The 17066-nt window shown below is 37.3% G+C and overlaps 1 protein-coding gene across 1 annotated transcript in view; it reads left to right on the top strand.

The window, feature by feature from the left end:
• igsf3 (immunoglobulin superfamily, member 3) overlaps positions 1-17066 on the top strand; it is a 114984-nt gene that overhangs the window by 33257 nt on the left and 64661 nt on the right. Inside the window, exon 2 of the mRNA XM_038293411.1 lies at positions 648-1025. Within this exon, the coding sequence (XP_038149339.1) occupies positions 648-1025 (378 nt within the window). The remainder of the gene's footprint in view (positions 1-647; positions 1026-17066) is intronic.

Here is a 17066-nt window from a genome sequence, read left to right on the forward strand (position 1 = left end):
AAATCTCTTGAATCTTATTCATTTTATTAGATCAGCTTGTTAGTGTCACATATATTGCTGATAAACAAAGAGCTGGAAATGACAGCCTGGCTGATGTTTCAGTTAGACTCAAAAGCCACAGTTTGTGCTCATCCATGCTCTGGAATCATGGCACAACAAACAGATTAGGGATGCATCTGGGTAAACACTGTTTATTATCTACTTCAAAAGCACCTGTTCTCTGTGCAGCTTGACAGCCTTAATGCGTCTCACAGGCTTGTGTTTTACCAGCTCACGCTGTGCTCTCAGGTCACTCCCAGATGGCTTCCTCTAACCTCAATGTAGTGCAGCCTCGTTGCTGCGTGTTAGGTGAAGAGCTAATGTGTGAGCTTGTGTAATAGCTTAGAGCAACATTTACTGTGATCTCTTTCGAGTGCCTCTTAAAAACAGTGTTTGTCTGATTGTCCGTGGACATTTCCGACTCGGTTTGAACTGCCCACAGATTGTATTTGTTTGGAGGTGTGTGTTGCCTTAACTATGTCAGTGCGAAATATCTGAAATGCTGTTTTGTAACCCATGTTCTTTTTTCTTCTCTCTTTCCACCTTCTCTACATTCCTTTCTTTTTCTTTTCCTCGTACCCATTCTTCCGAATGTTTCCTTACCCCAGGTGTTGCAGCTGCTCAGAGGGTTGTGACTGTCCAGAGTGGACCTCTGGTTCGGACCGAAGGTTCCCACGTGACCATCTGGTGCAACGTATCAGGCTACAAAAATGGTGTGAAACAGGACTTTGACTGGTCCATGTACCTACCATCGTTGCCAGAACGGGAGATCCGGATCGTAAGCACGGCTCAGTCAGACTATGCTTATGCTGTGTATGCCCAGAGAGTGAATAGTAAGGAGATCTATGTGGAGAGACTGAGTGATGACTCAGCAGTGCTTCACATCACCAAAGTGCAAGCCAGGGATCAAGGTGTGTTTGAGTGTTACACCCCTAACACTGACGGGCGGTACCTGGGATCCTATAGTGCACGCACCAACCTCACTGGTGAGTCTCTGATCACACACAGTCATTTTACTATTAAGCTGGCTCACATAAAACCCAAAATAAACCAAGCAATATTGCTAGGTCATTTTTCAAACCAATAAAACGTCCTCCTGTATGATAGGTAGTCTTTGGGGTTTTGAGCTGCTAGTTGTGCTATGCAGCCGGTTTTTATACCCCGGGTTGTATTTTTAGCATTACACCTTTATAACACACACTACCTTATTTTACATCATGTCTATATATTACTTATAATTTGATTTGGGTACGCTGTAAAGTAACCACTTTCTTTAGTATATCGGCTGTGTGGAATTAAGGTAAGACACAATAATTTTTGAAAATGTATAGGTGTTTTCCTTTTCAATTAACTTGCCATCTTAATTTCAAATTGACTTAAGAGGTAGATATTGGCATATAGACTTTTTTTTTTATAAATCTCGAGCTTTTAAAATTAATTTTAGTGTGGAATTTAGTGCGTACAAAGTCTTTTTTGTCAATTGCACAACAAAATAATATTGAAGATATATAAAAACAAAAAAAAAGTTTTATAATCAGTGTGCTTCTCCAGTTCGTACAGAATTGGTCTCTCTACCTCGGGAAAACCGATATCTTAATCTTACACACACATCAATACACAAGCACCTATTCATTTCTTGCCTTGGGGTATCTCTATAATATGTCCACCTTGTTGATAGGATCAGTTACTCTTGGAAAAAAAAAAAAAAAAAGTTTCCCCTTGATCTCCTTCATTTTCAGATACATACTTTAATCTAATCCTCCCCAAAAAGGCAGCTCTGAAACCACAGCTGTCATAGTGGTGGGATTCCATTTCCTTCATAACTTCATGCCTTCACATATTTGACCCTCCTCCTAATGCCAAGGCTCAGACCAAATGCCTGATGCTTAAAGTGGCCCTTATAAATATCCATGAAGCATGAAGAAACAAGTAGTTTGTAATGCTTTTCTTTTCAGGGAGCAGCACGCTGTGCACAAGCTGCAGACCTCGCTTTCTTGCTTTCTGAAGTCTAATAAATGTTTTTGCTTACAGATCAACTGTGAGCTTTTCTTTTCTTTGAATACGGGCTCCTGGACTTCAGCTGTTATAATTTCTAGTATGTTCAGTGCATTCTGAATGTAGGGCAGGGCTCAGTTGCAGGGTGCTGTGAAACAGTGCTGCTGATAACACAGTATTTATAGATCTGTGTGTGTGTGTGTGTGAGCGAGAGCTTGACAGAGTGCGTGAAGAGAGGTATTGAGGGACTGTTATCCAAGTTTCTGTGTCTCTAACCTCTTAACCCAGTTTTGAGGGTCAAGGGTCCGCAGCAGGGTCTCTCCCTTCTCCTTCCTTTGACAGACTCCCCTGTGTTGATCCCCAGATGGCTGCTAGAATAGAATAGAATAGAATAGTATAGAATAGAATAGAATAAAATAGAATAGAAATATCTCTTATCAAGAGAAGCAGTGGTTAAGGGGGTACATGGTCAACCTATGTTTAGAGGCTTTTATCGTTAATGTGGTCATTTCTTTCCCACTTTCCTGTCTATCTACTTACAAACATACCCAAAAGGAAGGCCACTAGAGCCTAAAAATTATCTTTAATGTAAAAATGAAAAAATATCCTTTATCATCCCAGAGTGGAGACATTCAGGTGTACCTTCAACAAAGTGACAGGCAAACAGACACATTCAATTTAATTCAATTCATAGCGACAATTCACAACACATGTCATCTTAAGGCACTTTACAGAGACAACTCTACCAGCTCATACAGCCAGATTGATTCAAAGTTTTCTATCTAAGGAAAACCAGCTTCGACTCATTGAGTTGACAACAATCCCTCACACCAAGCATGCTCTTAGCAATAGCATAGTATTTATAAGAAATGAAAAGGACTATTGAGTTTTTTTGGAGCAGTGATTGTTATAAAATCAATTCTTTGGTAAATGTTGTTGTGAGCAATTAATAGCTTGTCCTCCCCTTACTGTTCTGTCTGTCCCTCCTTTTCAGTCTTATCTTGTCTTTTGTTGTGTCAAGGTTCTGCCTTTATTAATCACACATCTTTTCACTAAGTTCAAATTTGATAATGTGTGCTTTAATGAGTAATGCTACTGTAATAGAACTGCCATACAGGTGTATCTACAGTATATTATCTAGAATATTATTAAAAAATATATATTTCTTTATGGTTAGGCCATCTCAAAAGTGACACTTTATTAAGCAAATTTCAATCTCTAATTCAGGCATCCCCAAAGTCAGTCCTCGAGGGCCGCTGTCCTGCAGGTTTTAGAGGTTTCCCTGCTTTAGCACAGCTGATTCTGATGATTGCAATTCAGCAAAAGCCTGTTAATCAACTATCAATGTAAATCAGCTGTGCTGGAGCAGGGAAACCTCTAAAACCTGCAGGACAGCGACCCTCCTGGACAGAGTTTGTGGATGCCTGCTCTAATTGTTTTAAATGTTATTGATTTTATTTTTTCCCCCAAAAAAAACATATTGTTTGTATTATATACCACCAATAACACAATATTATCCACATTCAAAATTTGCTTCTTGTCATTTTGTAGCCTAAAAAGACATGTAAACGTTGGCCTGATAGTTTTCAAGTTCAGAGCTAAACAATCCAACACCTCATTGGAAAGTAAAGGTAAGATAGACGAGTATAGAAGCAACATAGCCAAACATAGGCTTAGAGGGACTGTTAAGCAAATCTCATTCAAAGCTTTGGAGGAGTTTGCACAATGACTAGTTTGGCTAAATTTCGAGTTTTGAAGGCCACCATACAGTAATATCTAAGACATGTACTACAACTGTTGCATATCTTGTGTAAAACCTAACAAACACAATATTTAAAATGTTTTTATGAACCAAAGAGGTCTCTTGTTCATTGGTCAAAAGTCCCTCTCAGCTAATATTTTCAGCAAGTTTAACTTTTTCTGAGGCCTATGGTGATTTACTCATCTCCAGCCTCTACAATAATGTTTGCTTATTGTTAATGATCGTTGATACTTTGAACAATCTATTGTACCTGCATCACCTTCCTTTAGGTTGAGTAATTAAATTTCTTTTTGTTGTTTTTTTCGTTTTAACAAGAAATCTAATACCTAATGCCAGAAGAGGAAAACTGTCCATTAATGGGTTTTATTGTCAGTTACCTCAAGTTAAACACAGATGGTGTTTGATTAACCAAGTGGAAAGCTTATATGTATACATTTCCATAGTCTCACTATCACTTTAAAACTTTTTTTTTTTTTTTTAAGAAACTGTGATTAGATTCTTTCTCCTTTTTTTACCCACTATTAAGATGTCAAAAATAAAATAAAAGATGCTTGTTCGTTCAACAGTCATTGCCTTTAGAAAATTCATAAATGCACTTTGGTCAGGATATTAAGATAAAAAAAAAAAAAAAGGTTGTTTAACTGCTGACAACATTTAAAAACTCATATGGTTTTATGTAAATTTAAATCAACGTACAGTTTTTGGCTGAGAATCTACACTTGAACAGCTCTCATAAATAAAGAGTGAGTAATTAGCGTGAAATGGGGTTACATTGTTAAGACAATTGAAAAATATAGTGTTAGGTGTATGTGTACTGCCATTTAAGTTCTGCATACTTGTGCAAATAATTTATTCTGTTGTTAAATGCAGTTATGGGTTAAAACATGAGAGATGGACTTTGTGAAGGAATACATCAATAGTTAATATTGGTATAGACTAATAAAATTATGCTAAAATAATTTAAGTAATGAACTATATTATAATATATATTAAAGATTATTATTTACGCTGAGTAAATATATTAAATCACACAGAGAAGAAATTAGAATCTCTGGCAAAACTAGAATAAAAAAAATAAATAAAAAATTATAACCATCTACTGGCACAGTAGATGGTTATAGCTCCTCACTCTTAAAGATTCCCAGCCACCCTATGGAGAAAGCTTATTTCAGCCGCTTGTATAGGGGATCACATTCTTTCAGTCATGATCCATACTTCATGACCATAGGTGAGCGTAAAAATCCAAGAGCTTTGCCTTTTTGCTCAGCTCTATTCGACATGACAGGCCGCTGCTGCTATAATGTGGAGGCTCCATCCATCTTTCTACCTCATGCTTCATTCTCTTCTCACTCATGAACAAGACACTTGAACTCCTGCTCTTAAGGTAGGAACTTTCCTCCAACCTGAAGGAGACAAGCCACCTTTTTCCAGTCGAGAACCATGGCCTCGGACTTGGAGGAGCTGATTTTCATCCCGGCCGCTTCACACTCGGCTGGTAACCTCCCCAGTGCATGCTGTAGGTCTTTGAATGAGGGGGCCAGCAGAACCACATTATCTACAAAAAGTAGGGAAGAGATCCACTGCTCCCCAAACCAGACCGCTTCCTCCCTTTGGCTTTGCCTAAAAATCCTGCCCATAAAGGTTATGAACAGTTTTCTTTGTTCTGTCTAGTGGTTTTTTTTTTTTTTTTTATACCATTACAGACCATTATTGATCACAGTCATCCATATGAACAATGCATGTCTCCAATGTCAATATGTCTCTTACTGCCAATTGCATTGTCCTTGAATATTTAATAGTGTTCAGTTTAAGTGCCTAAGCTCCTCAAAAGGTCTTTATTTATCCTTGGTGTGTGGGAGCTACTGAAGTGTTGTAGTTATACTCTCCATACATCAGCTTCGTAAGGAATGTGACTGAGCTTCCATCTGTTTCGGGTGAGTGCCTGTTTCTCTGTGCAATGTTTGCACATTTGTGTGCATGCTCGTGTGCTTGACTTCCTCCTACACATCAGATTGCAGAAAAAAGGACAACAGCATGACATGGTCATCATGGTTGTTCTTATCCTACGCACCAGCCTGTGTTTGAGTGTGTCCAACAGCTAGCAGAACAACAAGCCCTTGCCAAGAGATATCATGCCTTCCATTGAACCTCCACTTCATAAGGATGCATCATACAAGTTATTCTATTGAAAGATGGACAGACTGTCCCCTCTACTTTAAGCTTGCCTGTACTATATACAATAACTGTTAAAATTCCAACAATGGTATTCTTTTCCTTCAGTGCTGATGGGTAAGAGAAACCCTATTTCAAGGTGTCAGATATGAGGCCCAAAAGCTGTTTAAAAGTGATGTAGAACAAAGACAGTGAAATAGGTGGCATTACGAGTCAGAGATAGGAAAGTTATGAAGGAGAATAAAGGGGACAGAATAGACAGCATTGGAGGATGATTGATGTGAAAGAGGGTCTGTGACCAATAAATGACGAGCTGAGGTTTCACTTTGGTTGGTTAAATCTTACCTGCAGGTATATTTTGCCCGGATGAAAGCTAACAACCATTGGTTGGCATTTTAAAAAGCTCTACTCCTAGACTGGCTCTCTGGGTTAATATAGACGCAGACAGCCTTGCATTTTCTAAAATGCAATTACTCAGCATAAACTTCGCTGATGGACAAAGAGACCGAAAGAGGAAAAAAAAGGTAGAGATGAGACAGAGGAAACAGATTTGTGTAATAAGAAAAAATATCCTTAAATCTTTTGAGAAGGTCACGGGAAATTGACACATCTCTCTAGTCTCAGTTTTCATTTCCCTTTGATTTATAACCTGTATTTTGTCTTCCTCTGTAATGATACGATGAAGGGCATTTCTTACTGTAAATGTTCTCTGAACAGTTACTTTTGTAGCATCTCACTAAGTTAGGAAATGTACAAAAGAAACCCCATTTTAAAATTGATTGGAAATTTTAGACCGATTAGAAAATAGTTTTTAATACAGTGATGTAATCCTGCTGAGAATGTCTGGAGTTCTTTATCTTTGTCTTTATCTAAGCATTAAAGAGAGTGTTTTTTTAGGAAATCGAGCAATTGGTAATAGTATGCTCACTAAGTCAGGTGTTACATTTGGCACTGTGGGAAACTACAATCTGGATCTCTGAGCAAGGCCCTTAACCCCACACTGCTCCCGGACGACGCAAAATGTCAGCCCACTGCTCCTGAAGGGAATGGGTTGAAGGCAGAGATACATTTCTTCAATGTGAGATCATTAAAGTTCAATTAGTATTATTGTCATTCAATTATTGTTATACTACTTTCCAATCCAACGTGATTTTAGCAGCATAAGCAGCTGGTTTATAGGCAAAGTCAATGGTTGACGTGCATCAAGGCGAATGAGAAGGTCTTGCTGGATGTTTAGAGCATCATATTGCAATAGCAATTAATGGCCCAGGCTTAGTCTGAACTGTCTGAATCCAACATAAGAATTAAGGAAATGTTATCCCCTGCCATAGATATGTTTATATGCTGTGGCTCTTGGGTGTCTGGATTGAGCCTGTTTCCCTCAACCTAACTTTCCATTAATATTTTTAGATACAGTTTTCTTTAAAAACCCAACTTCTTTAGCTAGCAGTGATGTTTCGCAAACGATGACTACGACAAAATTATTTTGTTGATGCTTTTTTTCATGACAAAACTAAACTTAGATCTTTGATGACGAAAACATGATGACTCATGGGTGTGAATTTTCGTAGACGAAATGTTTAAAACTAGACTTAAACCTTTTTGAGTTTAAGTCGGCTAAAACCGACTAAAACTATCGCATATCTTAATGTCTAAAATGCGACTTAAACTAATTATATTTTTTGTCCTGAAGACAAAAACTAAGACTAAATCTCAAATGGTCGTCCAAAACAACACTGTTTAGCAGTGACCTGTGTGCATTTCTTTTACTCTGGGAGATGGTCATGTCTGTGTGCTGAATAAACTTAAAGTTGTTGTTCTTCTCTGAAGCTCATTAAGTCATCAAAATTCTCATATATGTTTGTGAATTTAACAATTCTTGGTATTTAAAATTGTAGGTATTTATCTGTTGTAAGACATAAACATCAAAATTAATAAAAATAAAAACTTGAAAACTAAATTTGCTGCGGAATTACTGAGACAAGGTCACTTGTTTTTGTACAGAAGTTAACTGAGTTCTCAGGAATAGGATTTATTTTTTTATTACATAGAATGGACGTGGCTTTTCTACTCATCATACAGCATGAGAGGCTGAAACACTCTTCTGCTGAGCTCAGCACTGTGTGGGTGTATGTGTGTGTTCATTCCCATGGGAGTTAAAGTTGCACTCCTTCACTTCTTTTAATGAGATGGGCCGAACTGGGAGATGTCATCTTGCATTCTGTCTGCTACACTGGGTGACACATAGAGCCCACCTCCCGTTTTCCTCTTTTTAGTGCTGCCTCTCCATCTGATTCCAACCAACTTCATGAGCCTATTGCTCTGGATTTGATTCCTTGGTCCTTACATCAGCTCCAAGTCGGCATTGCTCCTGCTGGTTTATGGCTTTGTCAATGAAATGGAAACGCATGAGTGTGATTGAACTGAAACCAGTAACTAAGACAAAGAAATTGAGAAGTATTCAATGATGACTCAAGTTAGCAAAGGCAGGCATTTACAGGATATTGGTATTAGAAGAGATTTAAGAGTAAAAGTGAAAATGAAGAGTTGTGACATTTTGTATGCTTTCTTATTGATTGATAGTTCAGGTCTGTGTGTAACTGAAGCATTTCTATCTTTTTCATCTCTTCTTATTGTGACACTTAAAATCCTCTGTCCCACCTTTCACTCTGGCCTTACTATCGGCTCTCGGTTTCTTTTATAATTACATTTCCTGTTCCTCCATTTGTGTGTGTGTGTGTGATTGCTCGAATTGGCTCTAAGCTGTGGACCAGGCAGCTCTCCAAGTGGAGAGAGATTTTTATCACCATGTCTAGCTTGCTGTTCCCTTGCACATCTCATCTACTTTGCAGAATAGGGCTTCCTGCCAATACCATTACTGCAACTCGGCCTACTGGACACAGATGCACACATATATATGAGTTATACACAAGAAAAGACACAAAACATTGTCAAAAACAGCAGCAGGCTGTCAGTCAGGAACTATGTCGCACCAGTAATTGAGTCTGAGAGGGATGGAACTGAACTATTCTTATTGGAGGGCTTGCTTTCAAAGGAACAGCACCAATGAGAGGTTTAACAACCCATGGATCACTATAGTTGACATTGTAACGCCTGGGTAGAGCATGTATCGTTGTGAAGAAAAGAGTGCTGAACAATGAAAACTAGACACCTTAATGTCTTTACTACCATGGAACAACCTGTCCTAAATGCTGTGTGCATGTGGAAGTTTTGTCCTACACTGGTGGCCCAAATTCACTGGCAGAAGTTTAAAAATACTCCAAAAGGTGCTGGAAGTTAAAAATATTATATAACTGACAAATTTTTAGTGCTTATGAGAAGAAAAAATTATAACTGGCAGCTACATTTTAACTCGCCGAGACATGCATTTCTGTATCAGAGATTCAAAGTCTCAAGTGGTTTTCTTAGACCAACTTATATTATTCATACTTAGAGGTGCCTCAAGGTCCTCTTCCAGCAGGGTATGCATGAATATAAATGGTTAGCTAAATACTCTCCCATTTCTCCCCAAATCGGATACACTATCTGTGGTTTAGACTGTGGACTTGGAAACCCTAAACAGTGTAGTTACTAAACAATTTATCTTCTTTTTCCACAAAGGTCATGGAGGCCCAAAATATTGAGGCGGCATTTCTTTTGACTTTTAGAATTTATTGCATACTCGAAAAATGACCCACTGATAATCCCCAAAGAATCTGACATAAAAGGTGTGTTTTGAACAAAGGCAATGTAAAAACACTATAATTGTAGACTTATAAACAAACTCATTAATGTAACTCATAATTAAATCAGATCTTAATGTTGGGTTTTAAAGCAGACAGGAAATTAATACTGCTAGCAGGAGGGATGCATTTTTGTTCTCTGAAGGCAGGATAATGACCTCTAGTAGTCATGAGTTAGCAGATACTGTGAGGATCCATCTGCATTGTTTGATGTTGGTGACTGCTTTGAAGTGTCATTTTAGCAATAGGGGGACAGGAGATTTTATTTCTCGGTTGCAGTTAGATATTTGATAATCCATTCTGACACAAAGGCACGTGTCAGAATGACAAATCTATTTGCTTGTATTCATGTTTTAGGGATGTCGGTGCTCATGCTCCCTCTGAATACAGGATATATAGACATTAAAGAGGAGTTATTGTACTTTGGAGATGCATGTTATCTTTGAGGTGGTACAGCTAGTTTCCTTTAAGGATCACTGCGCCGACTTCACAAGGTTTCATGGTAAAACCTCAGATTATGTGCAACTGTGATCTTTTATATGGTCAGAAAAGAAACACATTCTCTTCCATGTATGTCTTTTGATAGGTGGACCAATTATTCTTTCTCCTACTGAAGATAGGGATATCCTCTCACTTTGTGTTTCACTTTGAATCTGCCAATATACCAGATTCAGCAGATGTCTGCATGACATGCAGGCATCAGCGAAATTCAACTTTTTCCTGCAGTTGTACTCTGGGCTTCATCATGTACATGTGCTGTCCTGACCCACATCAAGTGGAAAAGAAAAGCTTAAGTTGGAGAGAGTATCATCTATAAAGCTTTACAGATAAGAATCAAACATAACACATTTGCATTGTAAATACATACCGTCTTGTTGTTTACCGGGATTAAGTTAACATGTCTGATGTGTAAGATTTATGTGTGGGCTGTAAAGCTTAGCTAAAGGCTGTTTTCAAGGTGCAATGCAGAAGGTAAAAGAAAGTAATGCCTGGGAAGGCACTCTGGTGAAGCAGAGCATCTAAGAGACATTTTATTTTAAAAGCTGTAAAAGAAACTTTGGAGCTGCTCCAATATGCAAATAAATATGTAAAGACAAAGTTGGGAATCCTTTATTCTTTTTTCATTGTTTTTTTTTTCTGCTGCTCAACAGGCACCTGACACAATGTTCTGGGAAAATATCACTTTAATTCATTTCAAATAATTTGTCATATTCCTCTTGGAATTAACTTTGAGGAAATATGACTGCATATAAAAATCCCTTTCAGTTAATAAGAATTACAACATTTGAGCGTTGATCTTAATTACAGGCTTTCACTTGATGGTTGAAACTATTCATCTGTGAAAGTAGGGCTTAATACAAACTTTGCAGAAAAAAATAACACAGTTATTTGTAGTTACATGTGAGATGTAAGAATATGTGTGGGTATTTTTCCACAGACTTCTTTAAATACTTGGCTGGATAAATTATAAATTGATACACAATAGTTTAAGTATTCTGTTACAAAATTGTTGTGTATGATAATTAAATGAAGGGAGAGAATAGTGGTGTCCCTAGACAAATCGTTCTTTTCCGATATGATAGCGATATTGACCCGATACGATATTAGTATTTTTTATGCTTATTTTATGCTGTAGAATGTTAGAAAAGGCTTCATTAAGTATTATTACTAAAACAGGGAAAAAAGTTAACATTAGGTATTAAAACAAATGACTCGTTTAAAATTAAGCTGTAAGTTAGATACACTTTTAACATAGAAAGAATGTTTCTATTGGCATGAAAACATCTAAAGATTTAGATGCTGGCTGATAAAATCCAGTATTAGTTTTTTGGCTAATATCAGACTGATATCTGATATTAATATTGGGACATATCTGGACAACGGATGGGACAGTGGCTTTAAAAATTAAGACATACCTAATTTACTTCATCATGAAATCTTATCCAGGATCTATCAGCTTTTGACTTTATTAGGTGTTATTTAAAGCATCAAAGACGGGGAAGTACTTTGAACTTGACACCCTGTTTTGCGGCTAGAATCTTGTAGAATTGACTGATTGATTACACTTTGGTAAACACAGGTGGCTATGGAAAGAATAGATGTCATCTAGCTTTCAGAGGCTGTGAATAGGTTTTCAGCCTCCTAGGCAACCTGTCATTGTGCCCTTGGGGAAGTTACCTAAGCCCAGGGGGCATACTGGTCTGCATATTGGTGTTTGAATGTGTGATGTTGTGAATATTTAAAGCAACTCTAATATGAAAGCAGTTCCACCGCTCAGTATGATCTACACTTTTTTATGTTGATTAAAAAATCAACAAAATATCAATATCATTTGGAATAGTGAGGAACTATTTTGGGTTCTTGGTTGGAAATCATGAATGGTCACGAGAGGGATAAAAAAAGTCAGTGTAACCATGTGAAGCTACATAAAGAATATGTTATGTATTTTCCCACTTAAACATGTGGGAAAGTGTTAAACATCAGAGCTAATTCAGCTTTTTAATCTGTGCAGACTGCATTTCCTCATCTTTAGTTCTAAATCTAAAATACTTGCTTAAACTAGAATTGGATGGTTCTGTTCTAAACAGAGAGTCTCAAAGAGACATTTATGGGACACTGATTTGTTTTTTTAAAACCCTAACTCCTATATTACTGCCTCTGTGACCTGGATGTATAGTTACATCTGTAGTATGCTCACTCTGAGACAGATGTAAAACCAGTTCAAGGCCTTGCCACTGACCGCGGGGTAGTCGGCAGACATATGCTGGCACCTGTGTCCTGGTGGCACAGTGGTGGTCGGGGTTGGGAGGCGTGGGGTGTTTATTAAAAGGGGTGGAGCTACTCTAGCATATGCTTAATACCCCAGAGTACTGGTGGTTTAGAGAGACAGTTGCTCCCTCATCTGCTGTGCTGCTGGATGGATGCCTGGTGACAGAGCACTGCCTCCCTCACTTAGCTCTGCTCCCGATCTCTCAGTGACAGGGTTTCTCACAACAGTATAACACATGTGCTGCTGCTTAGCTTCCCCACCTCTGAATGGGATCACACTCAACCTCTGCTTTGCACGAAATGATAGTGTAGATCCTCTGGCTTTGGGTTTATAATCATTAATATAACTGCTCTGGGACCTACGTGTCGATGTGCCGCTTTTTAAGGAGGCAGGTGTGTGGATCTTGCCTAAAAGCAAAGGCTTTGTACTCTGATTAAAATGCAGTGATTTGCTATAAAAGGTTTTACACACACACACACACACACACACACACACACACTAGCAGAGAAAAAAATAGTCAGCTGGCTGGGGCCATAACTGGTCCTGTCCTAAGGGAGGTCTTAATTGGTCACAGTGCTTTACCATCTGGGGCTGGAGCGACAATGGAGGAGAGATGAAGGTAACCAGTGAGAGCTCCTGGAAAGGCTGTAGAGAGGGTAAAAAAGGGAAAGTAAAGTCAGAAGCTGCAGCTTGGCAGTAATAACATAAGAATTATTTGTGCCAATGCTACCTGATAAAATCAGTTTATATAATACAAGTGGGAGGCTGCATGAACAATTGTTGGGTTGCGTTGTCCATGCCTCTAGGTAGACTAAATATTGCGTGGCAGCATCTGTGAGCTGGTGTGTGAGTATACACACCGATATGGGCTGCTTTATCAAAACTCTCAGCATGTGCCAACAACCTCCAGGACAGCAACCGAGAAAACACACAAACTGTAACTCTGAAGCTGCCTATTTGTTTTTCTTTGTTCTTAAGCAAAGATTGTTCATATTAGTTTTTGTTTAGGACAGGGGCTGATTAATAATTTAGTAGGTCTGCAAGAAACGATTATTTTGCAAATGGATTAATCTGTTGATTATTTTTTCGATTAATAATCGGATAGCTAAAGGATCCTTAAAGAAGACTTTTTATCAAAATAAACCAGGTCAAACTAAAACTTTTCCACTTGACAAGGTTTGGATAGAGCACATTGACAGACAAAATTTTTTTTTTTTTTTATCTTAAATGCAAAATGTTTATTTATTATTATTTTTTTTTACAATTTTGGTATAGTTGCTGCTTAAGTTGGGTTCCTTTGTCAGCTAAATTAATCCGATTAATTGTTTCAGCCCTAAAATTTTGAGTTCCTACGCAGTCTTGAACATACCTCCATCTGTCCATCCATCTAATAGTTCTTTCATTGATTAAATTTGTTGCATAAATTTACTCTAAACTTTAAAACTTTTACAGTAGAAAGTGGCTAAAGTATCAGTAGTTACTCTAGAAATTTCAGTCCGGAAAGCTATAAAGCAAATATTGAAAATCTTAAAGAACTGTTGAAATATTGAAAAAAAAAAAAGATGCAAAAACTTTTCCTTAAGCTGATGAATAGAAATGAAGGAAAAAGACGCTGAAGAGGAAGAGGAGGAGTGCAGTTTTGAATTAAGGGGCAGGAGGAATATTTGATGTGTTTAGGTATGATGAGTTCATCTTTGATAGTCAAAAGGATTTCTGTCAACGATAGCTTGGCACACAGCACTCCTCAAACGCTCTTAGGAAGATTTGTCTTTCATACTCCCACCTCTCTTCAGACTACCCCTCCTCTCACACTTTGCCTTTTTAATCTCCTGCATACTCTCCATCTTTGCAGTACACTCAGTAGGGCTCCTTTTCCTGGCTGGGGCTCTATGAGAAGTGGTGTCATATTGTGTGTGTGTATATATAAGCATATGAGCCCTTAAGTGTTTGTGTGTTACTTAGAGTTAAATCCTCCTTTTCTGCCTTTGTGTAAACAGCGTCTCATATTAGAAAGCTTCTCCTCACCACAGATTCCTCTCTTATCACAACATTCAGCCTTTTATCTGCACGTCACCATCCTCCTGTAACAAAGCTCAATCCTTCACTCACTGCCTACCTTTCTTGTCTTTTGCTCTCCCACCTTTTTCCTTTTGTTGAATTGTTTTACACAATGAGAAAAAATGGGATATGCAAAATAAAGCCCTTATATGCTGTTAAAACATATTGAAACTTTTTTCCCTTTTGCCCCATTAACTGTCAGTCATATATGCTAAACAATCAATGATGAAAAATGACCAATTGCTTCTTAATTCCGTTGTATTCATAAATATTAAACGTACCAATTGTTGTTACATTTATTCCTGTTTATTGAAGGTATTGAGCCTAATACCCACATGTTTTTGTTTTTTTTTTACAAGAAAAGACAACTTTTTTTTTTTTTACTTTATTGATATTAATTTTAAAAAAGCATAAAAAGGTGATTTATGTTTGGTATGTATTTAATTCGGTAATTCTTTCATCCTTGAGCTCAAAACTGCTACCCTAATTCAGAGAACCTGGAACATATTCTTTTATTTAATGGCAATTTGTTGTCATTAATGTATTTATTAAAACAAAGTTTGTTCAAAAATTAGGAAGTTTTATTGCACCTTAGAAAGAAAAATCAATACCTACAAGCTAAATCTCATAAAGACCCACACGTTCACCAAATGTTTTATTTGACCACAGTCTTATTTTCATGCTGTGTGGTTGCAATACTTTGGCTAGACATGGCCATCAAAGAGAGCATTTGAACCAATCAGTGATTTGGCCTTTACCAGGTTCTAAATCACATCCTCAAGGGCACAAAGCCACAGGCCACAAATTCCACCATGTCATTATTTATTTAGTAAAGATGAAGCCAATGCAAGAAAAAAGAAGACAGCACAAACATTGTAAAGCACTTAAATTTAAAGGGGTGCACTTTATTTTTGCTAGTATATTTTCATAAGCTATGAGCAAATAGATGTGGTATGGCAGTGGGCAAAAGAAGATAAACGTGAGTGGTGACATGGCTTACTTCTTATCAAGACTGAGAAAGATTCAGAATGTACAAACAGGAAGTTATTTGCTGTGTCCGCATACATACATTTTTCATAAGTTATACATCTTATAAACCTCATTTTAAGATCTAAAACAACCAAGTGCGTCACAAATGCCAACAATGCATCATAAACTTGATAAATAGTAGAAGATGCAGGTTTAACAAATCCAGGATATCCCTTAAAGTTGCATATAAGTTTAAATTACCCTCATAGTTTAAGTGTGTTAAGCAGTGTCTCATCATTAGTCATCATTATTCCAATAGGTTTTAAACTGTCATTTCCATCATGTTCATGCAAAAAAAAAAAAGCCTTTTGTTTTAAACATTATTAATCTCAGTCTTATCACCTGCTAAGTAAATAGTCATAATATTATGGTAAGAGCAATTGCAAAGAGTTCTCTTATGAGTAAAACAGTTTGTTTTGGTTGAGGCATATGAGAAAGATTTTGTCCATATTTTTTCATCGCTGTGCTTTAATGTCTCTGGAAATACTGTTTGCACTCTGAAAAAAAAAATGGCTGTATTGCAAATATCTGCATTAGTGGCTTTTTTTATGCAATAACTTTTCTAAGGGCTAAATTAGAAATGCTTTACTTTCCCTGCAATTTAATATTTCAAATTGTTTTACAAGAAGGATGGGGACTCTGAGAACAGTTGATCCAATATGGGAAGCATTATACTGTACGCAGCACACTCAGAGGCTGTGTGTGAAAAAATGTTTATTGTTCAGAAAAGAGCCTAATAAAGATCGCAAATCCAATATTATTTTAAGCGTTTAATCAGTGAATCAAGCTCATGGGTTTGAATACTTAATCAATCTACAGTGTGATATAGCTTTAGGAGGTGCTCCCTAATAGAATTTGATAGATAAAGTAGAAGATGTGGTACATATCCTGTCTTATCTCAAAGAACTTTAGCTCTATTTAACTGGTTTGCATTACCTGTATAAACATTATTATCTGAGTCATTGAGGTAACCTACAGTATGTGTCACCAACTTACCTGCCAAAAATGTGAATCATTTCATTGCTGAGTTGTTTACCGAACAACATGTGAAACTGCCTGGGGAGCAGAGTTATCTCTGTCAAAGCTGAAGAGGTGAGACATAAGGTCAACTTTTTGATCCAGACTTTTTATCTGTAGTCAATAGTGACTGTCACTGCAGCACCAAGTTCTTTATCGATTGTTTTGGAGACATATATTTACAGTAAAATATATTTTTTATTTAAGTCTCCTATGGATCAGGTCCTGTTCTTCAGTCTGTGACTTGATGGGTAAGATTTGTGTAGATAGAATCCAAAGCTGACACGGGATGAAGGAAGGAACATGTATTAGTGACTTTTTCTTGTTTTGTTTTTCCTTTTTAAATATGGACCCCATGGGAAGCTGTCTAGAGTGGAAGAAGAAACAGGGCTCAACAAGCAACCAGATAGTTTATATTTTACCTGCTAGTTGCTCTTTGGAAAAGTTTAGCATTGCTTTTAAACATGTGCAGTCAATGAGA

The sequence above is a fragment of the Cyprinodon tularosa genome, unplaced genomic scaffold (assembly GCF_016077235.1).
Source record: "Cyprinodon tularosa strain WSP-4 unplaced genomic scaffold, ASM1607723v1 ctg326, whole genome shotgun sequence".
NCBI classification, from domain to species: Eukaryota; Metazoa; Chordata; class Actinopteri; order Cyprinodontiformes; family Cyprinodontidae; genus Cyprinodon; species Cyprinodon tularosa.